The sequence below is a fragment of the Nelumbo nucifera genome, chromosome 8 (assembly GCF_055504915.1).
Source record: "Nelumbo nucifera cultivar China Antique chromosome 8, China Antique-T2T, whole genome shotgun sequence".
Classification (NCBI taxonomy): domain Eukaryota; kingdom Viridiplantae; phylum Streptophyta; class Magnoliopsida; order Proteales; family Nelumbonaceae; genus Nelumbo; species Nelumbo nucifera.
The window spans coordinates 14,396,557-14,418,036 of NC_142656.1; the positions used below are offsets into that span (position 1 = coordinate 14,396,557).

Here is a 21,480-nt window from a genome sequence, read left to right on the forward strand (position 1 = left end):
TTAAATCCTTAACCCTTATCACACCCACACAGACTTTTAATGATCAGCATCACGCCACCACACTGAAATTGCTCCTCACCGAACTATAATAATGCAACTCCGCCACTACATGCTTACGTCACATAAAGCAGCTCACACTTTTCTTGTTGTCCAATTAACATTCTCCACGCATCCAAATGTTGGTACAACCTTTACAGTATGCTGAATTACGGATAACCTCTCTCTCTCTCTCTCTTTACAGACAATCCACCCAATTCACCATTGCCGTACCCAGTAAAGTTCTTGGGTGTCTCAGTGTTCAGTTCGGCTCTTTCACTAAGCCCACCATTATCAGACCTCCTCGGCCCGCATTGGTGGGCACCTTCACCCACTGTACATACACAGACAACCTCAGTATCCTCATCTCCCTTTCCGAATTCTGTACTCTCTGAAATCTCTCTTTACGTCGCCTGTACATCCATGTCGACCGGTTAAAGTAGCGACTTCCTACGTATTTCTCTGTATCTGGGCGAAATATTAGAGGAATGACTTGAACGCATCGGTTCTGTCTGAAGTCTCAGCTGCTTTACTTTACATGGAGACTAATAAGCAACAGAAGAAGAAGAAATGGTTTCTCTCATTGGTGTTCTCTCTTTTGTTGTCATCTGTTCTAATCTTGGTTTCTCTCTCTTCCTCTTTTGGTGTCTTACCGGTTTATAGAACCTCGGCCGACAATCAACAGCCGGTTTTCGTCGAATCGAAACTGAGAATCCCTTCCACGTCTACGAACCCGATTCCCCGACTCGCTTACCTGATCTCTGGATCTATTGGCGATGGAGAGAGTTTGAAGAGGACTCTAAGAGCTCTTTATCACCCTCTCAATCAGTATGTTGTCCACTTGGACCTTGAAGCATCCGCGGCCGAGCGGCTGGACCTGGCCAATTTTGTTCGAGATGACCCTGTTTATGCCAAGGTGGGCAATGTCCGTGTCGTGGTGCGGGCAAATTTGGTTACTTACAGAGGACCGACGATGGTTACTAACACACTTCACGCCGCGGCAATCTTGCTCAAGGAGGGAGGAGAGTGGGATTGGTTTATTAATCTCAGCGCCTCGGATTATCCTTTGGTGACTCAAGATGGTAAAGAATTTAAATTGAAATTGTTCTTAATTCGTGATTTGGATTTCTGGGTCTTTCCTGTTTTTTGATGAGAACTGGGGTAGTCGTTTTCTGATTGTCTGCACATGGTCCTTTCTCATTTAAGAAATGGGTTTCGGTTTTTCTTTATCTGTTTGTTTTTGGAATGGTGTTTTTGGCTTTTTTTGGGCCTCCTGATGAGAATTGGGAACTGATTTTTCTTGGTTGCTTCCCTTTACCGGTTTTGTTAACGTTTTTCAATATTACTAATTTTGGCTGAAGACTGAAGTATCCATTTCTTCAGCGACAATTGAATCGAATTTTTTTATTACCCATTTCTTTGATGCTTTTGGTCTGCTTTTTCTTCACTTTTAAGTCCCCCCTGAAGAGAAATAAACATCAAATTTTGCCCTCTTCTCAACTTTCTAAAACCTTTTCAGTTGTTAATAGCGTGTATCTGACCAACAACCCTTTTTCCCTTCTCTTTTTGGCTGAAACAGATCTACTTCATACTCTATCTACCATTCCGAGGCACCTTAATTTCATTGAGCACACAGGCGACATTGGATGGAAAGAGTATGTCTCTCCTCAGTTTCCCTGTCATCCCCTTTTTGGAAGAAAGCGCACGAATTTTTCTGTTAAACCATAAAACTAGAACTCTGCATTCTGAGATGCTGTGTTGATCAACTTGTAGGTATCAGAGAGCCAAGCCCGTGATCATAGATCCTGGGCTTTATAGCTTGCAAAAATCTGATGTCTTCTGGGTTACAGAAAAAAGGAGTGTACCTACAGCTTTTAGACTGTTTACAGGTGATATTTTTTTCTCATTTTTATTCCATTAGAATTTTGATCAATTGCGTATGCTTCTTTACTAGCTCCAGTAATTGTTATAATCAGGAACCCAAAATCTCTTGTTCAGTAGGACTAGAGATGAACTGATTGTTCTACAATGCTACAAAAATAAGAGCTTCTTACTCTGGGGGCAAAATCCATACCAATCTGATTTTGTATTTCTGCTGTCACAAAGGATGATAATATTTATTCACGAAGTAGATAGTTTGTATCCGTGATCTTAATTTTCTTTGCAAATGAGGGTGGAGATTTATGATCATCCTGATAAAGGTGGAGGTGTGCCTACATTCATTTAACATCTCATAAATGCTTTACCCCTTCCAGAAAATAGCATCAGGACAGTAATTGTCTCATCCTGGGTGAAAGTTCACGCTTTCAATAATTCTAAGGCCGTAAACAGTAGTAGGTAAGCTTGTTCTATAAAATCTCTGTATGCATAAACCACAGTAACAGCCTCTATTTGTTTGCAGTGCAAATGTGAACCGGGTAATACAAAATTTGCACTCACTGAGTGCAATTTTTGCACCTGAAAATTTAATGCAAAACTTACACTATCTTCCTCCTACCTCTCCCCTCATAAAGGTGACCACATCATTTTGCTTCCTATTATTAATCCTCCCAAACAAATCTTTCTCCTACTTTAATTCTTCATATAAGGTGGGGACCACATCATTTTACTTTCCATTTTACACCAAAGCAAAGTCAAACCCATGAACCAATCAAAGGGAATTGATTTATTCCTCCTGTGGCTAGCACTTTTGTTAGCAATATGTTGTATCTCATATTTTAATGGTGTGGCAAGCACTTTTTGATGTATAAAAGCTTTCCAATAATCAATAAATTCAGTAAATTAGTAATGTTCTACTCCAGCCTCTTATCCATCTAAAGAATATTGTTATGAGAGTCTGCCAATAATCTTGATGTAATTCTTAGCTATGCTTTACTTTCTGAGTTTCTTGATTACCCCCACAGTTAATGTGACAACCAGAACTTTTGGTTCCTCTTATTCAATGTATGGTTAAATTGATGTATAAAGGTTTGCTGCTGTTTCAGATTTGACTGGGTGCCAGCCCATGGATTAGCTTCAGTGTATTAAAGATTATTGACCTGAGTCACAATCAACTCATATGCCCTGTTTTCAATTTCATATTTTTATTGAATCTGCTGAATCCATCCAGGTTTTGGCTCAAATATAAGCTTTTAATAATTATTGACCTCGAGCATGACTAACATATGCGTAGTCCCCAACCACAGAAAGAACGCAAGCTAAAGGCTGAGGTCATCGCGGACATTCCATAAACTCTTAGTTGAGTTTATAAACCAACATCACCCTTTACTTGTCAGAAATAGTAATCGATGAATGATTTAGTCACTTTACATAATGATGGCAGGCCGCAGGCTTAAAATGCATCCAATAATGATTTTTTTTCAAGAGCCAAACTTTGGCCAAACAGCAATCTAACTGAAAATTCATTCTGCTTCTGCATTTATTATCAATTTTTATATGCTTTTTGTTACCAGTCAACTATAGTGTTATTGATACTTGAGGTCCTTTGGAAAGAAAGGATGATAATATGATATTGTTGGCAAACTCAAACTAAACTACAATATTCTTTTTAGCAAACTTGCCTGTAGTGTTTAACAGGGGTTTATAAACTTGCTTTCTTCAGGTTCTGCCTGGATGATGCTTTCTCGTCCATTCATTGAGTACTGTTTATGGGGCTGGGACAACCTTCCAAGGACAGTCCTTATGTATTATGCCAACTTCCTATCTTCTCCTGAAGGCTACTTTCACACAGTCATTTGCAATGCTGAGGAATTTCGAAACACCACAGTAAACCATGATCTCCACTTCATATCTTGGGATAATCCTCCTAAACAACATCCCCATTTCCTCATTGTTGATGACTACCAGAGGATGGTTGATAGCAATGCACCATTTGCAAGGAAATTTGGCAGGAACGAAACAGTGCTTGACAAGATCGATGCTGAGCTCTTGGGGCGTGCTGCTGATGGATTCGTGCCTGGTGGGTGGTTTGACAATATTGAAGGAAACACAAATGCAACTACCCCACATTACACCCTAACAAATATAACCACACTTAGGCCTGGACCAGGTGCAGAAAGGATCAAAACCCTTATCGTGGGTTTACTGTCTGTGGAGGATTTCCATGCAAAGCAGTGTACCTGATCCAAAGATCATCAGCTAACTGAAAGTTGCTGGACGGAAGACTTGGGCTTTGTTATATACAGTATCAACTGATTATGCCATTAAGAGTATTCTTTTTTGGCCTGATAACCGCTGGCCAATGAACACTACTCTATTGGATCAATGATGGAAAGCTAATTGGCGAGATGAGAAACACGCATTACCCTTCATACAAAGATGGGAAATACATACTGTCATATCTTACTATCTGTTACGTTTTCTGTTACGATATCCATACTCTTTATCCTTGTATGGCTTGTGCATAGTTTTTATGCACAATGACCTTATTTTTTGGACATGATCAAGATAATAGTAATATAGTATTCAGATGAAGAAATTAAGGATGGTGAATATCAAAGGATGGCTTGAAGCAAGAAAACTGTGCTTGGTGATTTATATTGGTAACAATGTGTAGGTACATGCTGATCACTACGACGGTAGTAGCTCCGAGGATGCTAAACCATTGCCACAAAAGTACCCGTGACAAGTTTAGGACTCGGCACAAATCTGTGATAAGCACCAAGTCTGCACAAGTTTGCAATGGACTTAAAGTCATCGCAAGGCTGCAATGAACCTAGATTCATTGCATACGTGCGATGAGCACGAGCCACCACAAATCTGCAATAGGTTCCAAGCCCTCACAAGTCTACGATGAGCTCAAGTTCATCGCATGACAAAAACAAGTAAAGAAACACGTGCTTTATTAATAACATGCGTGACATAACACCCAGTAAAATTAGAAAAGACACGTGAGATAAGTATTAACGTCACTTGCGCCACGCCAGTTTAAGAGACTCGCAAAAAGAAGTAGCACATGTGTACTATGAAAATCCTCAGACGAAAGGAAACCTCGTCCTTGAAATATCTCATAAGACATGTAGCGAAACCTTAGCAGTGTTCCTTGACAACTGACCATAAATCTAAGATTCATCAAACACTTTTAGCTCATTCCTTTTGGGACATCAGGATCTCTCCCTATAAATAAATGTCTAACTCATAACGAGAACATCATTCTATCATCCTATTCACCCTAGCCCTTAGCCTATCATTTGCTCTCGGCTTTCCTTTGTCCTTCAAGGAGACCCCCACACATTCCCTTACCACCCTACTCACACAATGGAATTGTTGGTATACAATGATGAATTTTAATTTTTTTTTTCTCTTTTATTTTTGGGTTCTGAACAATCAGGGTTGGGGTAGCAATAGGGTGTAATAAGTGAGGCCCACTAAACATACCACAAAGAGCTTCCCCTTGACAGTTCAATCCCTAAAGAGAGCCTACATAGAAAAAAAAAACAAAAATCATTTTTTAATGAAAATAAATGTTCAGTGTTGGCATGTAAACAAAAACTGCGGTTGGAGAAGGATTAGGACTGTTAGGGTGTGGACACTAGTGGCCTATCAGGGGGATTATTGTTATTGTGGGACCTAGATTTGAAATTAACGGTTAAAGTTGTGTGTGAGAGAATGATATTAACCACAGTGCAGGAGAAAGAAGAGGAACTTTGGTTCTGTTCCTTTAACTATGGAGAACCAAATAAGAGTAAAAAGGAAGAATTTTTAACCCTGTGGAGGAATTGTGAAGATCTAATTCATGGGCCATGGGTTTTATAGGAGATTTCTATATGGTTTTTGATTTTCAAGATAAGTTGGGTGGTAGTAACTGGTTAAATGGAATAGACAAGTGGTAGGGAAGATTAAGGACAACATTAAGCTCGTTAGATGGATTCGATTGTGGAAAGAAACAAACCTGCAAGTTCTTTTTCTATCTCAAGGTTAATGGAATTAGAAGATTCCTTGGATAAAGAATTCAAAGGGAAGAATTTTGTGGGCACAAAAGTCAAGACAAAACTGGTTAAATCTTGGGGATAAAAACACAAGGTATTTTCATCAAGCTACCATTCGTAGAAGAGCAAGGAACATAATTATTTCCCTCAAAGATGAAAATGGGAGATGGCTTAAAGGCTAGGACCAAATGGCTAAACTGTTAGTTTCCCATTTTGAAGAGGTCTACAAAATAGCAAATCCAACTGAAGTTGACAATCTTCTTGACAGACTTCCAATGATAGTTTCAGAGGAGGAAAACAGTACCTTAGTATGTAGGGGTGTCAATGATATTCGAAAATCCGATTTTGAATTTGAGATTCGACATAATTGAATCAAATTTGGATATGATTTGATTCGATTCGATAAATATCCGAATTCAATCGATTATTTAATTCTTATATATAATATGTAAATTTTTTAAATGTTTTATATCATTTATATATATAATGATTAAATTATATAAATAGTTTATATATTTATATACTTTATATAAATAAAATATTTATTTTATATATTTATTAATTACCTAAAATAATCAATTAGTCGAATTCGAATATTAATTTTCAATACCCATCGGATATCGAATTTTTTAATCAGATACGAATTTAGATATTGCCTAATCTGATTCGAATTCGATTCGTTTACACCCTTGTACCATAGGAAATGACATTGAGGAAGAGGAAGTGAAGAAAGCCTTATTTCTGATGCACCCTCAAAAAGCCTTAGGACTTAATGGCTTTCCAAACTTCTTATTTCAACATTTATGGGATACAATTGGAAAATTAGTGATAGGTGTCGTAAGAGAGTTTTTCCAAACAAGAAGTGTATCTAAGAAAGTCAACAAGACTTTCATTGCACCAATTCTTAAATGTAAGAAGCCTGAAAACCCGAGCCAATTTAGGCCATCAGTCTGTGCAACATCATGTATAAATTCATTGCAAAAATCCTGGTCAACAGATTAAAGCTTTTACTACCAAAGCTCATTAGCCAAAATCAGAATATTTTATGAGGACTACTAGGCAAAAACAGGGGTACATGGCAATTAAGCTACATATGAATATGGTGTATGAGAGGGTAGAATGGAATTGTGTCAAATGGGTTTTAAAAATATTTGGGTTTGATTAAGTATTCATTAATTGGATCCCGCAATGTATCACAATTGTGTCATATCAGATCCTGGTAATTGGTAGCCCTAGTTCAGTAGTAAATCCTACTAGAGGGCTCAAGCAATCCCTTGTCCCCCTACCTCTTTCTCCTGGTTTATGAAGTCATTTATCTTTGGCCCTGACTCAACTGCAGAATGAAGGAACCATCTTTGGAATCAAAATTAATAATGTTTGTCCTGCAATCACTCACCTCTTTTTTTTTTTTTTTGCAAATGACTCGTACATCTTCTCTAAAGCCAACTTAGTTGAAGGAGGGAGTATAATGGAGGCTTTGAGGCAGTACAGAGAGGTTTCTGGCTAAGAAGGAGGTTATGGTCAAATCGGTCTTAACCTTAATCCCAACGTATTCCATGTCTTGCTCTATCTGCTGCCTAAAGATATTTGTAACCAACTAGCTAAGAACCAAAGAAATTTTTTTGAGGGGAAACTCCTCGAAAGAAGAAGGTTTCTTGGATAAATTGGAAGACCTCATGTAAGGCCAAATTTGCAGGAGGTTTGGGGTTCCGGATCCTCATGCCTTTAACCTTGCACTGTTAGCTAAGCTTGCATAGAGATTTATTGAGAACAATACTAATCTGTGGTCCAAAGTGATTAAAGGTAAGTGTATCTTACGATTCACACACCCGCACGATTCCATCATAAAATCAGATTTCTGACGTGGATTGAACCATAAAAACCCCTAAATTTTTTACCAATGGATCCCGGACGGCCGCGTATCATTAAGATGCGGAGTAACATTTCACACTCACAGAGAGAAAAACTGTTTACTGCCCTCCACCTTTTCCATTATTACAAGGAAATGCCATTGCTCGCAAGCATAGAGCAAAGTCTTTTTGGTCATCTTGAAGGGTGTTTTGGGCTGTCTAGACACCTGGAGCAATCGTCTCTGTAGTTCCTGCTTAACCGTCGTTGAAGAAGAGAGACAATAAGTGCTTTTGTGATGTGATTTTTCCTGCTGCGTCGCATCGACAAGCGCGAATCCAAACTCCGAAGAAGCCAGACTGCCGGAGGATTTCCATGGCGCTCCTTGTACCTGGTGGGGGCGTACGATTGCGCCTATCGCGACCAGCGCACGTTATACGCCCCGTCTCTGTTTCCGCCACTCTTTCCCCTCCTCGCAGCGATGCGGATGCAGTCGATTGGGTGGAGGCGACTTCTAACTTCTTCGAAAAAGACACCAGGCCTATCATGCTGTTCGACGGTAAGCTCATTTTAACTCACCATTCCTTTATCAGGCACAAGCCTCTGGCCATGGATTCGTGTGACCCACCTGGAACATGCTCAGATGATTCCTCATTCCTATTCCTCTATATTAGATGGGCATGAGCACAGGAATATGATCATCTAATCATGTTTGTCTTATTTGGAGCTGTTACTGGTTGTTAATTAAATATTGTAACGAATCCACTCTAGGTCATGATAATGTTCGCTCAAATTAATGATATACGAATCTGTACCCAAATCCACAGTCTGGACTCCTCTAGAAGTTAGCTAAACATTGATAAACAAGTAACAAGGAAAGCCAAATGACATGGTTCATCCGAAGAATGTTTAGCATTCAGATGCAACTTTTCTATATTTGTACTCTTTAATTGGAAAAATTGATCCAGAATTTATTTTGACTAGGTGTATGCAACTTATGTAATGGAGGTGTGAGATTTGTTCGTAACAATGATCGAAACAGGTCGGTTTCTCAAACTTTTATTATCAACCAAGTCATTCTTGTGCGTTGCATCTCATTTGAGTGGTGTCACTAGTTTCAATTTGAGTTGATAAAGTTTTAAGTTTGAACAGCCCTTGTAAGACAAATAATATGGTGTCTTTTCTTGTTTGGAAAACAAAATGAATTCAGACCTCCGACCTTCAAAGTTTTTGCGACACATAAAGCCTCCCAATTGATAATTGACATGAAAATGCATTTTTACAGATCAACTGGGAGTAGGGATGGTCTTTTGAAGATTCGTTCACTAATTCCATGTATTTCATCTTTCTTCTCATTACACTTTCTATCTTCCAAATTTGACAGGAGGATCAGGTTTGAAGCTCTGCAGAGTGAATCGGGAAGGAAATTGCTAAGGAGATCTGGACGATCACGCGATGATATTTCAAGTGTTGTACTGGTTGAAAAGGACAGGTACCTTCAGTAGAAAGTTTTATCTTTTTATACTATAATATTGAATTGTCTTGGTATATTCTATGGATAATGGTTTATTGGTTTTAAGTTGACAGGAATGTGTAGGCCTTATAAAGTTTTCAAGGATGAAATTAATGTATTTCAAAACTTTATACAAAGGTTGCTGAGAAGATAAATGTTAAAGAGTCTAATGGTTGCAGGTCATATATCAAATCAGAAGCAGTACTGAAGATCATGGAATACATTGACTTGCCTTTCCCACAATTAGCATTCTTTTTACAGTTTGTACCCTTGTAAGTCACTTCTTTCCCCTATCCATCTATCAATCTCCAAGTTTATTCTTCTAATAAATGCTTAGAGTGCAGATTGGAAACTGTTCTAGAACAATCACAGAATCTGTTATAACATATCCTTCTATTTTTATTTTTTGTTAATGGATATTTGCAGGTTCTTGCGGGATATTGCATATGACAATGTTGCAAATAACCGTTATGCATTCTTCGGTCGCTCAGATTCATGTGAAATATAGAACACTCCAGTCACAACCACTTATCATGATATTTGTATATTGTAAAGTTGTAGAAGTTCCTTTTTCTTAAAAGTCTCTGAGTCTGTCCTATTGTAAATGCATTAGAACAAAACTGAATTAATCTTGGAATCAAATCAGTTGATCTAAATGTTTATACTACATTATCTTAGTGTTCCTAATTTAAATATTTATATTATGGGATTCCCTTCAAGAAAAGCTGTGCTTCCCTGTATCAGTATTGATTTTAGTTCTCCTATTTCATTAATTATTTAAATTAAAGATATATTCAAACATGTGAGAGTTGCATTCTGAAACAGACACCATGTGTGCTCCTCTGTCCTATAAATATGGGAATGAATGGTACTTTTCAACAAGAGGCATGTTTTCCGAATCCACCCAAATTAACGACCTTAAACAAAGATTGAAGTATCTCATAAATCTCTTTCTTGCAGATGGCATAAAACATCTGCAATGAACTTATCAGCCACATTGTCAACCTCTATTGGAATTTACATTCTTTTTGCTTTCCACTCTTCAACAAGCTTCTCCGTAGATGTTACACACAAGTACCATAATCATATATTCTCAAATTTTGGGATTATGTTCCTAATTTTTGAACATTTCTGAAATTCCACAGGCATCCAGTGGTGCTCTCCATTCAAGAAAAACGCTCAATTATACACAATTTTATACTCAGACTGAGGTTAAGCCCTATAGACAGTAACCTGTTTGTTCAAATAATTTAGAGCCATCTTCATCAATCCTCCTTACGTAACAGTGAAGATGGTGATAGATGTTGCATCAGCAGCTAGCATTCCACGTAAAAATACTCTTTCAGAGAGATTAAGTAATTACCTTCCATTTACATTCATTAGACTTTAGATGTCATCATGGCTAGGGGTGGCAATTTTTCACCCAACCTGCTGAACCCACCCATTTAATTGGCGGGTTGTTTTGTATTGAATCAACACACTTCACCCAACATAAATTCAAATCAATTTAACCCAAGTCCAAACCAGTTCAACGTGGGCTGACCCGATCCAACATATACCAATCCAAATTGACCCAAATCCGAAATAGGCCTCGGACGAGATGGCTCAAGACTGCTTGCTTTGCCCAGTTTGGGTCGTCGGGTCCAACCATTGTTCACACAGCCCGGCTCAACCCGGTGCAAGCTGATCCGAGCCGACCTGAATCCAAAACGGGTCGGACCATGTGGGGTCCGAACCCTAAACCACCCACTTTCTTTGCCCAATTTGGATCGTCCAGTTTGGTTTGTATTCGTACAACCTGACCTGAATCCGGCCCGGTTCGATTTACTTCTTTTGACCCGCTTTGGGCCAATCGGTTTGGCCCCAAACCTGTGCACAAACCTAATATGAGCCGACCCAAGTCAATCCACCATTGACTGAACCGGTCCGGTTCGGTCGGGGTCTAGTCTGACCGAACTGAATCCGATCTGATTGGGTTTTGTCTGACCAGACTGAACCGGTTTGGGCGGGGTCTAGTCTGACCGGATTGATTCGGATCTAAACAGTTCAACCACTCTTGAACTTGATGTGATTACCTCGAAAACAATCCAATTGGATAGTTCAAGTTGGTCTTACCAGTTTGAACCTATGTGGTTTGTCAAATCCGAAACCCGAACATAATTAAATGGCTTTGCTGCTTGTATAAAAATAACATGCATGTAATGTGATTTAAACCTTCACCACTTATGTAAATAGCAACTACTATTACCACTAAGCTATGACTAACTTATTTGTTAAAAAGGAGTTGGTTTTTCGTTTTAAGTACACAAATATAAGATTAATGGGTTTGAGCAGGTTGGATTGGGTTAAAGCGGGTTTGGGTTGAACCAACCCATTTAATTTTATATAACTGGGTCATTAACGGGTTGGCAGGTTAAATGGGTTGGGTTGGGTTGAAACTCAACCCAAACCAAACCCAATCCATCCCGCCCAATTACCACCACTAATCATGGCCAATGGTTAGGACATCCTTGTCCCAAAACCCTTCAAAAAAATTGACTGTTTTGATTTAATCTAACATATTTTGACTAAAATTATGTCCAAATTTGGATCTGAGCCAAAACTATATACTCACATGGAGTGGAACTATATTCCTTGTGCAAGAGCTTCAAGGAGCGCATGCACAGGTAGGCAGTACACTCAAGAGGTGACTCAACTATGACTTTTCCCTGCATCTTAAGATCTGAGTAGGATTAGGATTTATTCCATATCCTTGCAAAATTAGATGTTCTGTGTCAGGCCTTGAAGATCTTCAACCTTGCTCTGATACCTAGTAGATTGTTGAAGAATGTGATCAGATTTAGAAATTCGAGAAAAAATGTGAAGAAGAAGAAGAAGAAGAAGAAGAAAAATGAAAAGGAGAATAAAGAAAGGAAAAATTCTCGATCAGTACTTTGTACTTTGGCTCGAGTGAGAATTTGGTCACCAAACTTTAAAATGTGACAATCCAGTATCCAAACTTTCAAAATGTGACAATCCCGTACCTGCCGTTAACCAGTCCATTAATCAACTATTAAGTGACATTTGAAAAGTCAAAAATGCCCTTCAAATTTCATCTAATTCTCTTTATCAACCATTCAAACATTGACAAAAAACTGAACAGTCTCAAATCCTAGCTTCTTCTATTCAAAAAAGTTGGTGACTGTTTAGAAGAATCTAAAATTTGGGACTGTTTATTTTATTGTCAATGTTTGGATGGTTAATAAAGAGAATTAGATGGCATTCTTAAGGCATTTTTAACTTTTCAAATGTCACTTAACAGCTGATTAACGGACTGGTTAACGACAGGTACTAGATTGCCACATTTTGAAAGTTCAGGTACTGGATTGTCACATTTTGAAAGTTTAGGTACTGAATTATCGCATTTAAAGTTCAGGGACCAAATTGTCACTCGAGGCAAAGTACAGAATACTGATAAGGAATTTTCCCATAAAGAAGTAGAGAATAGAAGTTGGGGAGAGGAGCCGAGGAGTCAACTGTGAGATGGTCCACCCCATTTCATTAGATTAAATACTAATGTAATACAATACAACTAAAAGGTCAAATTTATCCCTAATTATGAATAATAACATAAAAGTTAAAGATTGACCTTGCCCCAAATCTCACGTCCTACTCAACATTCTGGATGTCTATTAAACTCAAAATCTCAGGGTTGAATACATTTTCAATACAAAAATCAAGTTCTTTCAAACTTACAGAGGTGGAGAGTTTCAAAAATTGATCAATAGTTTCTTTGCCGCCAACGGAATCTCACACCGTTTGTCCTACCCATACATGCAGTGAGATAATGGCTCTACTAAAAGGCATCACCACATCTTAAGCTCATACTACTAACGAATTCCTTAATTCCCATTTCCCAAAGGCTCTGATTTGATTCTCTTCACACTGCAATCCATCTTGTTAACTGAGTAGGAAACTAGCAATTCAAATTTTCTATAACGAGTCCTTTTGGAAAACTACACACAATTTACATGGATCTAAGAATTCCGTTAACGTTGTAGGTGTTTTATATTCCATAATATTCCTCACATCAGGCCACTGTGCTTTCATGGAATCTAGCAGCTCATGTCATGGCTTTCCATGACTTGATGTTTATTTCCCATTCAAAGTGTTTAACGAGCTATCATTTCCTTTTGCAGATACCATTTGACCCAAGGTTAGAAGTCTGCCATTGTGACAGGCCCTTCATTGGCCTACCAAGTACCAACAATATTCGTTTCTGTAATTGCTTTCATCCACCAAAAGTTGCACTTGCAGATGATCAGACCAGACTCTCTACTCTCTACAATCAGCTCAGATACGACTATCCTTGGTGACCAAGTTGTGTCATACACTTTTTTCAAAGTATCGACCAATAATACATGAAGAGGCAGACCCCCCAGCCCAACTCAACCTCTGGGAAATCCGGTCACCAATAAGATGTAACACCAGGTGTACCCTCAAATCAATGAGACACCCCGCTGTGTGCCCCTTCTTTGCTTCAACACTAAAAAGCAGTTGCGCCATGTCTCACCACCCATAATAACCCTAAGTGAACATCTCATGATCACAAGACTAGAAGATATCAATATAGGCAAACTATATGTTCTCTAAATCTCTGAATCATGGTTTTGAAAAACGGACCGGACTGGATGATCGGCCGCCTGACCCAGGAAACAGTCATGGCTCTAGGTTTGGTTTTAGAGTCCAATACTCCGTCTGACTAGGGTTTGGACCATTTGACTTGGGAACTGGTGGTCAAAGACGTTCCATTTATACCATGCTCCAAGTACCTTCTTTTAGTATGTTGAACAGTCATGCTTCACACATAAGAACAAAGATCTCAATGGTTTGCCGCAATGTCCAAGGGGTTCAACATTTTGATTTGTAAATTGTAATGCTGTGTAGCGTCTAATACCTCCAAAATGTGGCATCAACATGGTTGCATACAAATGTTAATGTACTGATTGACCATTACAATGCTTAGCTAGTTCACTTGGGTTGCCAATGACTGCAACCAAAGGGGAAGATATTTACAACAAGGAGACTTTTAGAATAACCATTAGACTAATTAAACCTTGCATTTTCAAAATCTGGAGTATATGTCAATTTGATGTCCAAAATAGTAAACCTTTATGTTACCCAAGATCTGAAACCAATTGGCAAAACATAGAGAAAAGAGAAAATACAAAGCGGAACTCAAAAATATACATAGAGATTTACATAGTTGGACTTATAGCCTTTGTTTGGGTAAAAGCAGCAAAACAAAACCTTAGGCTTAGTTTGGATTCTAGGTCCTTATAGTTGAATGCATCATCAAAACCTAGTTTGTTTCTAAGCAGATCTACCTGCAAACTCGTTAATATGAAACTGTTAATAAACCACTAAAATAAGGTCTCAAGAGGTAGAAGTTTACATGGTCTAGAATTCTCGTTTGGGGATGCTTAGTGAATAAATAAAGCGCTTGTGAGTATTTGGTGAAAAAGTGCTTTCAAATAAGGGAAGTATAGGTATTTTGAAAATTACGTGACGGGTCAAGATGAACCAGAAATGCAATAATCACTTTTTGAAAAAAGTGTTTATAAAAGAAACCAAAATTTTGAGTTTATTCAAAATGGACTTATTTCTTGAAAAAGCATTTATTTGGGCTTATTTCCTAAATGCACTTATTGATGTGACCTTGGCCTAAAATAAACACTTGGATATAAGAATTGTTTGGTTCAGTTTGCCATTTTATTAAATTGTGATTTACGGTTTTGGTTTAGTTTATTGGATTTTATAAACCATATCAAATCATAAACTGTAAACTGAAATAAAATTATATATAATAAGTTCTTTCATTCTATAATAAAATAATAAAGTAAAAGTTTTAATTTTTAACTTTTAGGGTTATTATTTGGACTTTCTAATTGGGTTAAGGGCAATAAAATCATATACTGACCCAAAATCCCCAAACCGCATTAAAAACCACACCAAACTATATAATAAAACGGTTTGGTGTAATTTAGTTTTCATGCCAAGATGGTTTGATTTGGTTTCTAAATTTCTCAAGCCGTAATTGGTTTGAGATCTTCTCAAAACTGCACCAAACCAGACTATGAACACCCCTACTCACAAATAGAGGCTAAAACAAGAATAAACCAATGTAACTTAGATGACCTTTTGCTTGCTTCCAGCACAGCCAACTACGTAACAACCGAACAGCTTGGCATACTGTCCAACAATATTTCCAACTGACCCGGAAGCAGCTGATACAAACACTTTCTCCCCTTTCTTGGGTTTACATACATTGTAGAAGCCACCATAGGCGGTAAGCCCACTAAACCCTGCACCACGAAACAATAGGGGAACATCAAGTAAGACGGGATGCTCTTTACCCTGCTACATCAAATCTATTAGAAGAATCAATGAATCATCATTTAAGCTTTGTCCCAACTATATGAAACAGTTACATGAATCCTATTTTACCATTCTGTTCTGATCGGTGTCATATCCATCATTAAATACTTGGTGCTCAAATCATTTCTATAGAAATTTTTTGGTAGTAGTCATTGTCAAAGGTGAAAGAGAAGAATCCTTGTCCGTGTTTAATGTTGTTGTGTGATTTGCATAGATTACATGTGGAACACTTCATTTTTCTATCAGGTATACTGTGTTTTTCCCTCAAAATCTTTGTTTCAGCAAAATACAGAGTACTTTTGTCTATGAAAATACACCATGTTCACAAAATGCAATGTATTTTAGGTGATGAAGATGTTCTCTTTACTTATCTTTTCTTGGCTTGTTGATGAGTGACTTGAGTCCCACAAGAACTAGGTAAGGAACTTTACTAGAGAGGATGCCCTCAGACCACCGCATCATGCCATGCCACATGCAAAATCTCTGGCTCTTTTTGCTTTTTTTCTTCTCTCTCAACTTTTGTGTCCCATTTTTCTTACAATTTCTGTGACCATTTTAGAGTTATTTTCGAAGTATATTTTAGGTAAAGTTGTTTTCCCTGTTTTATTTTCTCTTATTACCAGTAAGTTTCTATGTCTCTTTAGTTTGCTTATGCAGATTGATGATCACAAATTTGTTAGTGCTCCAATTTCAGTAGGTGAAGTATATTGTTAGTGCTCCAATTTCAGTAGGTGAAGTATATTTTAAGTGCAGTTTGTTTGGCTTCAAGACTTTATGAACTCTGATGTATTTTTGTTTCTGGTTAGAATCTATGCTATTTTTGTATTCGACATCCATTATCAAAAATTTTTTGGGAGAAGTACAAATCAGCCCAGCTCAGAATTTACTAAGCCTAAAGTACAGGGGCAATGCATCTGACCGTGAATTGATGCCAAATTTACGGGAAGGATGTGATTTATAGGGGGAACAGAACTAGTTGTAAGGGGGCTGGAATTCAGAATTCTGTCTCTGTACTTTTCCCAAGTTTTTTTGGGTATTGGATCATCAAAAGTTAAATAATGAAAATGGACATTTGATCAAGTTTCACATTATCCCAAAAATTATTATATTAGATAATCTATTTTTTAGGGATTTTTAGACTGCAATTCCCCTCAGAAATCTTTTTTTTAAGTGTGTTAACTGTCAACTTACCTAAAATTCCGACGTGATAAGATAGTGGAAATTTCAGGTGATCCAACTTGCTTAACATGGAACCGCTTCGAACCACGCTGTACTCCTCCCACCCTATAAGCCCTGCAACTAATTCATCTTTTTCGAGATCAGGGTTTGCGGAGGCAACAACTCTCCCAACACCATAAGCATCAATCGCCTGCATGCTTATCCACAACCAGTCAAACCAGAACAGAACAGACTCAGCAACTGGTTGATTGATGAATACAGTACAGATAATAGAAGAAGGGTGGCCGGGGCGGCGACTCACCTGGCCAGGAGAAATGCCCGTCGCATAGTTGATGGACTTGTGGGAGGAACTGTGTTTCTTCATTCGGTTTAGCTGATAAGGGTCGACGGATACATAAAGATTTCTTACTATAGCATCGTTCGAACCCTTCTCCACCACTAGAGGGAGGATTGCAGTTGTGAGTTCGAAGTCTAATTCCTTGGGCGCACGCTCAATGGGATGCTTTATCGTTATGTATCTGTTTGTCACTTCCATTGTTGTCTTCTTATTCTGCAAACTAATTTGATCGATCTGATACGCAATGAAAAAGCAGGAGTTCTGCAGCTCTATGCCTCTATCCCCAGCCTCTCAGGTTGTGGTGGTGTGGGTGTTGTAAAAAAAGATAAAGAGGAGAGGGAGGGACTGTATTGTTTGGATAAAAATGAAACTATGAAAGTTTTACGTTTTTAGGAAAGGGTTTTGTGGCATATTGGCAAATGGCAACTTGGCACCTTATTTGGGGTCGTCCGCTTGTTGGTTATGATGATGTTACACCATGACCACGAGATGTATTTTTCGGTTTCGTGGACCTACACAAAGGCATAGAGCGCTCTTCGCACCGTGCTCTATATGAGGATTGAGGAGCTGATCCGGATTCATTGAACCACCCCTTATCCGATAGGATTCATTCAATCACCCCTCCAATAGAAAATTGCCATGCCACCTCTTTCTTACCCCCTTGCTTCTTTCTCCTCCTCCCCTCTCTCCCTTTCTCTCTCTCCCAGTCTGCCATTTTACCCTCCCACTTCTCTACAGGTGACCCCGTACATCTCCCAGTCTGTCATTTGCTCCATCGGCGATCGTTCTCACCATCTGAGAGCTAAGAGGATTGGTCTTCCATCCTCTCTGTATTCCTTCGAGAAGTAATCCTCCCTATACTGAGTGCTAGAGCTGATAGCGTTCCAAACGTTGCTATCAGCAACAATCCTCCCTGAACCACAGCCACCCATCTTCGAAAATGAACCAGCAGCTGACAAACCCTAGAAGCTGCTGCTGCCATCATTGAAGTTTGATCTCCCCAACCTCCTCATCTTTGAAGAGTTGATCTCCCTGTCCGACTTTCTCTCCGTTTTACCCTTGGAAACCATTAGCTTGGCAATGCTGCTGCGGCAAAACAGGCAGATTGGGGCAGGCAAACATGCGGTGTAAATCATGCAATGCGCTCAAATCTGGTGGCCACAGTCTCTCACCTCGATTGTACAGACTTTGCCAAAGCAGATACAAAACTATTCGGTGTCGCCGGCCTGGATTAGATGATTTTTTTTCCTGAGTGAATTAGATTGCAATTTGCAAGTGCATTGGTTACTTGCGTTTCAGTTTCTTGATTTCTTCTCTCTTTTTGACGTCTTGAAATTAAATTTCACAAAAGACAAGAGTCAAGGGTTTATATATATAATCCAGGACATGTTTATACTTTACATGAGAGGGCATTTCCGCCCCATAACGTACCACAGCACATCCCCATCGTGTATCGAGAACATCTCCCGATGATGATGTACTATCATTGGGAGATGTTCCCAATGCAAGGCGGGGATGTGCTATGGGACATTGTGGGGTGGCCCCTTGTGGGGCAGATATTTGAACTCACTTTACATCGCACTTTTTGTCATTTTTATATTTTTTGTTTTTATAAAAAAAAAACATGTATATATAATGAAAATAGTTGAAAAAATACTTGTATTTTTTATTTTTTTGAGAATAAATTATTATATTTTTTTCCTTTTAATAATTTATTAGATATCCAACATCTTTAACGGATTCAAATTCTAATTGATGCATGTGAGATCCAATCAGATTGGATCTACTATTTGTATTATCATATTGGATTAAGATATATCCCTAATTTGAATATGATCCGATCCATTTGCAACCCTAGTAAGGTTGTAAGTCAGGTTAGGTTAGGCCAGGTTGAGGCCAACCCTAAGTTCTAAACCCCCAACCCTAACTCTAATCCTAACTAAATTCCTTCAATGCTAACCCAAGCCAAGCCAAAGTCAACCTCAAGTTAGGCCCAACCCAACGTTCTTCCCATCCCTTATAATCTCATATAACTTCTCAATCTCATATTTTAACTTTCACTATATATTAATAATATGTTTATTAATATTTGAATCTTAATGTTTTTATTGGTTCTTTTAGTACAAAATTCAGAAAAAGAAGTGTTTGAAATGACTATAGTTTATTATGAATTATGGCTTACGATATATCTTTTTAGGGGCAGATCTGTGGGGGAACTATCATGCATCTAAGCAAATCAATGTATGATATATCATATATATAACATATATTTATATATGATATGTAGAGTCGAATTCAGGTTGGGTTAGGTTGACCCCCAACCTAAAGTCAAGTCAAGTTCATGAATTTCAACCCTAACCCTAACCCAAGCATCAATGCGACCCAAATTGCAACCTTAATCCCTAGGATCAAGCTTGGGCTTTGGGCCAGGTTCATTCAAATTTTGACAAAACCATAACCAAAGCCCGCCCAAGTTCTAAACTTATACCCTCTCTACTTCACAAAGCAATAGTGCAACACCTTATTTAATGGATTGTCGTTTTTAAAATGTCAGTGACCTGACCTAGCCTGTCAAACCATTCTATTCAACAAATCTATTTTCTCTCCAAATTTTGAATTCCAAGGCAGTGTTTGGCATCATTGCCATTTTTTGATAAAATTGTGCCACGTAGGCGCTACATCAAAAAAAGCGATGCTTCAGAAAAATACTTCTTATTTGGTATCGATTTTCCAAAAAAAAAACGTTGTTTCAGACCACGCCTTGGAAATCGGGAAAGTGTGGTCTGAAGAAATGTCAAATTCAATGTTTTCCCAAAAAACAGCCAGTTGCTGCTAGCGGTGCAATGATGTGGCATTAATATGGCATCATCTTGGACATTGGATAATATGGCCAATGCTGAAAACAGTTCTACAACACTGATACCAATCAAAACTAGTGTTGTTTTCTCAGAAAACAACCTATATGACAACACCGCTTCCGGAAAAAATAAGCATCATTTTCTGAGAAAACATGGCTTACAACTCAGACATGCTCAACACTATTTTTGTGAGAAAATGGTGTTGTGTTCCCAGCACCGATGCCAAACACCTACCAAATTGTCCCTCATATTTGATCCACAATACTCCAACCTCCAAATCTAGTCGCTCTTATCTTTTCTTCTTCAATTGTCTTGAATAGTGGCAAGTGGTAACCTGTGATGTGATACCCATCTTGAAGCTTAAGCAGTGAGTACCACAAGTCGAGCTATTCGAGCTCGACTCGATTTCAATCGAGTTTCGAGCCGAGCTCGATTCAAATAAAGCTTGGCTCGTGAGGCTCGTGAGCCGAGCTCGAATAGCTACATATATATAATAGAAAATTATAAAAAATAATATATATAATAAAAATAAATTTTTAAATATAATAATTAATTATTAAAATTCTTAACTTTTTAAATATCAAATAAAAAATATTTTTATACATACATTTTTTTTATTTTTATAAAACATTTTTCTCAAGTCAAGCCGAGTAGGGGTGTAAATGGTATTCGAAAATTCGAATTCAAATTCGAGATTCAACATAATCGATTTGAATTCGAATTCGAGATTCGACATAATCGAATCAAATTCAGATTATTCGAATGTCATTGGCGGTCGAATTCGAATAAAATGTTTTTACCATTTAATTAATCGAATCAAATTCAAATAGAAGTTGATCTTATTCGATAAATATTCAATTCGATAATATATTCTACGTATATATCGATATTAGTGATCCAGTTATATTTATATTAAATAAATATATTAATATGTTATTTTGTTGGAGTACAAATGTACAATTAATAATGACTTTTGAAATTTTCTTTTATAATATTATTTTAATAATAAAGAATTAAATGAAGAAAGAGACGCTATGACTATTTTTTGGTCAAATAAAGTAACATTTTAATACTTGTTATATTTTAATAATGAAAAACTGAAATTTTTGAAAATGAACTAATTCTTCTTAATCATCAACGTGCATTAATGGAGATGTCAAAAAGACTATTTTACCCTAGATTATTCCCTTTCATTCTCGTTTTCTTCGCTGGAACTAACAGAACTGTTGAAACTGCCGGAACGATGGATGGTGAGCAGATCTCATATCTGAATATCTCTCAAATCTCAGATCTGAGTTCCTTGAGAGATCTAGGTTCCTTGTAGATCTTAGAATCTGAGAGATAGTGAGATCTGGGTTCCTAGAT

The 21,480-nt window shown here is 37.9% G+C and overlaps 3 protein-coding genes across 5 annotated transcripts; 2 read left to right on the forward strand and 1 right to left on the reverse strand.

The window, feature by feature from the left end:
- The first annotated feature begins 237 nt into the window (after positions 1 to 237).
- LOC104592421 (beta-glucuronosyltransferase GlcAT14B-like) lies at positions 238 to 4,513 on the forward strand. The gene is made up of 4 exons (XM_010251790.3): positions 238 to 1,118; positions 1,616 to 1,691; positions 1,810 to 1,925; positions 3,638 to 4,513. The coding sequence occupies exons 1-4, from the start codon at positions 575 to 577 to the stop codon at positions 4,156 to 4,158; spliced, it is 1,257 nt and encodes a 418-aa protein (XP_010250092.1). The 5' UTR covers positions 238 to 574; the 3' UTR covers positions 4,159 to 4,513.
- A 3,536-nt stretch (positions 4,514 to 8,049) lies between these two features.
- Positions 8,050 to 10,048, forward strand: LOC104592422 (Putative thiol-disulfide oxidoreductase DCC). The gene is made up of 5 exons (XM_010251791.3): positions 8,050 to 8,370; positions 8,796 to 8,853; positions 9,196 to 9,303; positions 9,504 to 9,596; positions 9,751 to 10,048. Exons 1-5 carry the CDS (start codon positions 8,187 to 8,189, stop codon positions 9,830 to 9,832), a joined length of 525 nt encoding a protein of 174 aa, XP_010250093.1. The 5' UTR covers positions 8,050 to 8,186; the 3' UTR covers positions 9,833 to 10,048.
- Positions 10,049 to 11,985: 1,937 nt separating this feature from the next.
- Positions 11,986 to 18,598, reverse strand: LOC104592423 (NADP-dependent alkenal double bond reductase P2-like). Of its 3 annotated transcripts, none has more exons than XM_010251794.3 (4): positions 17,222 to 18,588; positions 16,933 to 17,110; positions 15,502 to 15,668; positions 11,986 to 12,133 (listed from the first exon to the last, which is right to left on the reverse strand). In XM_010251794.3, exons 1-4 carry the CDS (start codon positions 17,453 to 17,455, stop codon positions 12,116 to 12,118), a joined length of 597 nt encoding a protein of 198 aa, XP_010250096.2. In that variant the 5' UTR covers positions 17,456 to 18,588; the 3' UTR covers positions 11,986 to 12,115. The 3 variants fall into 3 exon arrangements, with proteins under 3 accessions (XP_010250096.2, XP_088748776.1, XP_088748775.1); XM_088892650.1 differs by lacking the exon at positions 11,986 to 12,133 and adding an exon at positions 12,807 to 14,690 and having other exon boundaries at positions 16,933 to 17,117; positions 17,222 to 17,383; XM_088892649.1 differs by lacking the exon at positions 11,986 to 12,133 and adding an exon at positions 12,896 to 14,690 and having other exon boundaries at positions 17,222 to 18,598.
- Between the last annotated feature and the right edge of the window lie 2,882 nt (positions 18,599 to 21,480).

Coding starts and splice junctions, on each gene's coding strand:
- LOC104592421 (XM_010251790.3), top strand. CDS start 575: ATGGAGACTAATAAGCAACAGAAGAAGAAGAAATGGTTTCTCTCATTG. Junction 1,119..1,615: donor TCCTTTGGTGACTCAAGATG/GTAAAGAATTTA, acceptor TGGCTGAAACAG/ATCTACTTCATACTCTATCT. Junction 1,692..1,809: donor GGCGACATTGGATGGAAAGA/GTATGTCTCTCC, acceptor ATCAACTTGTAG/GTATCAGAGAGCCAAGCCCG.
- LOC104592422 (XM_010251791.3), top strand. CDS start 8,187: ATGGCGCTCCTTGTACCTGGTGGGGGCGTACGATTGCGCCTATCGCGA. Junction 8,371..8,795: donor GCCTATCATGCTGTTCGACG/GTAAGCTCATTT, acceptor TATTTTGACTAG/GTGTATGCAACTTATGTAAT. Junction 9,597..9,750: donor TTTTTACAGTTTGTACCCTT/GTAAGTCACTTC, acceptor GGATATTTGCAG/GTTCTTGCGGGATATTGCAT.
- LOC104592423 (XM_088892649.1), bottom strand. CDS start 17,455: ATGGAAGTGACAAACAGATACATAACGATAAAGCATCCCATTGAGCGT. Junction 17,111..17,221: donor CGGGCATTTCTCCTGGCCAG/GTGAGTCGCCGC, acceptor ATAAGCATGCAG/GCGATTGATGCTTATGGTGT. Junction 15,669..16,932: donor TTATCACGTCGGAATTTTAG/GTAAGTTGACAG, acceptor TTCGTGGTGCAG/GGTTTAGTGGGCTTACCGCC.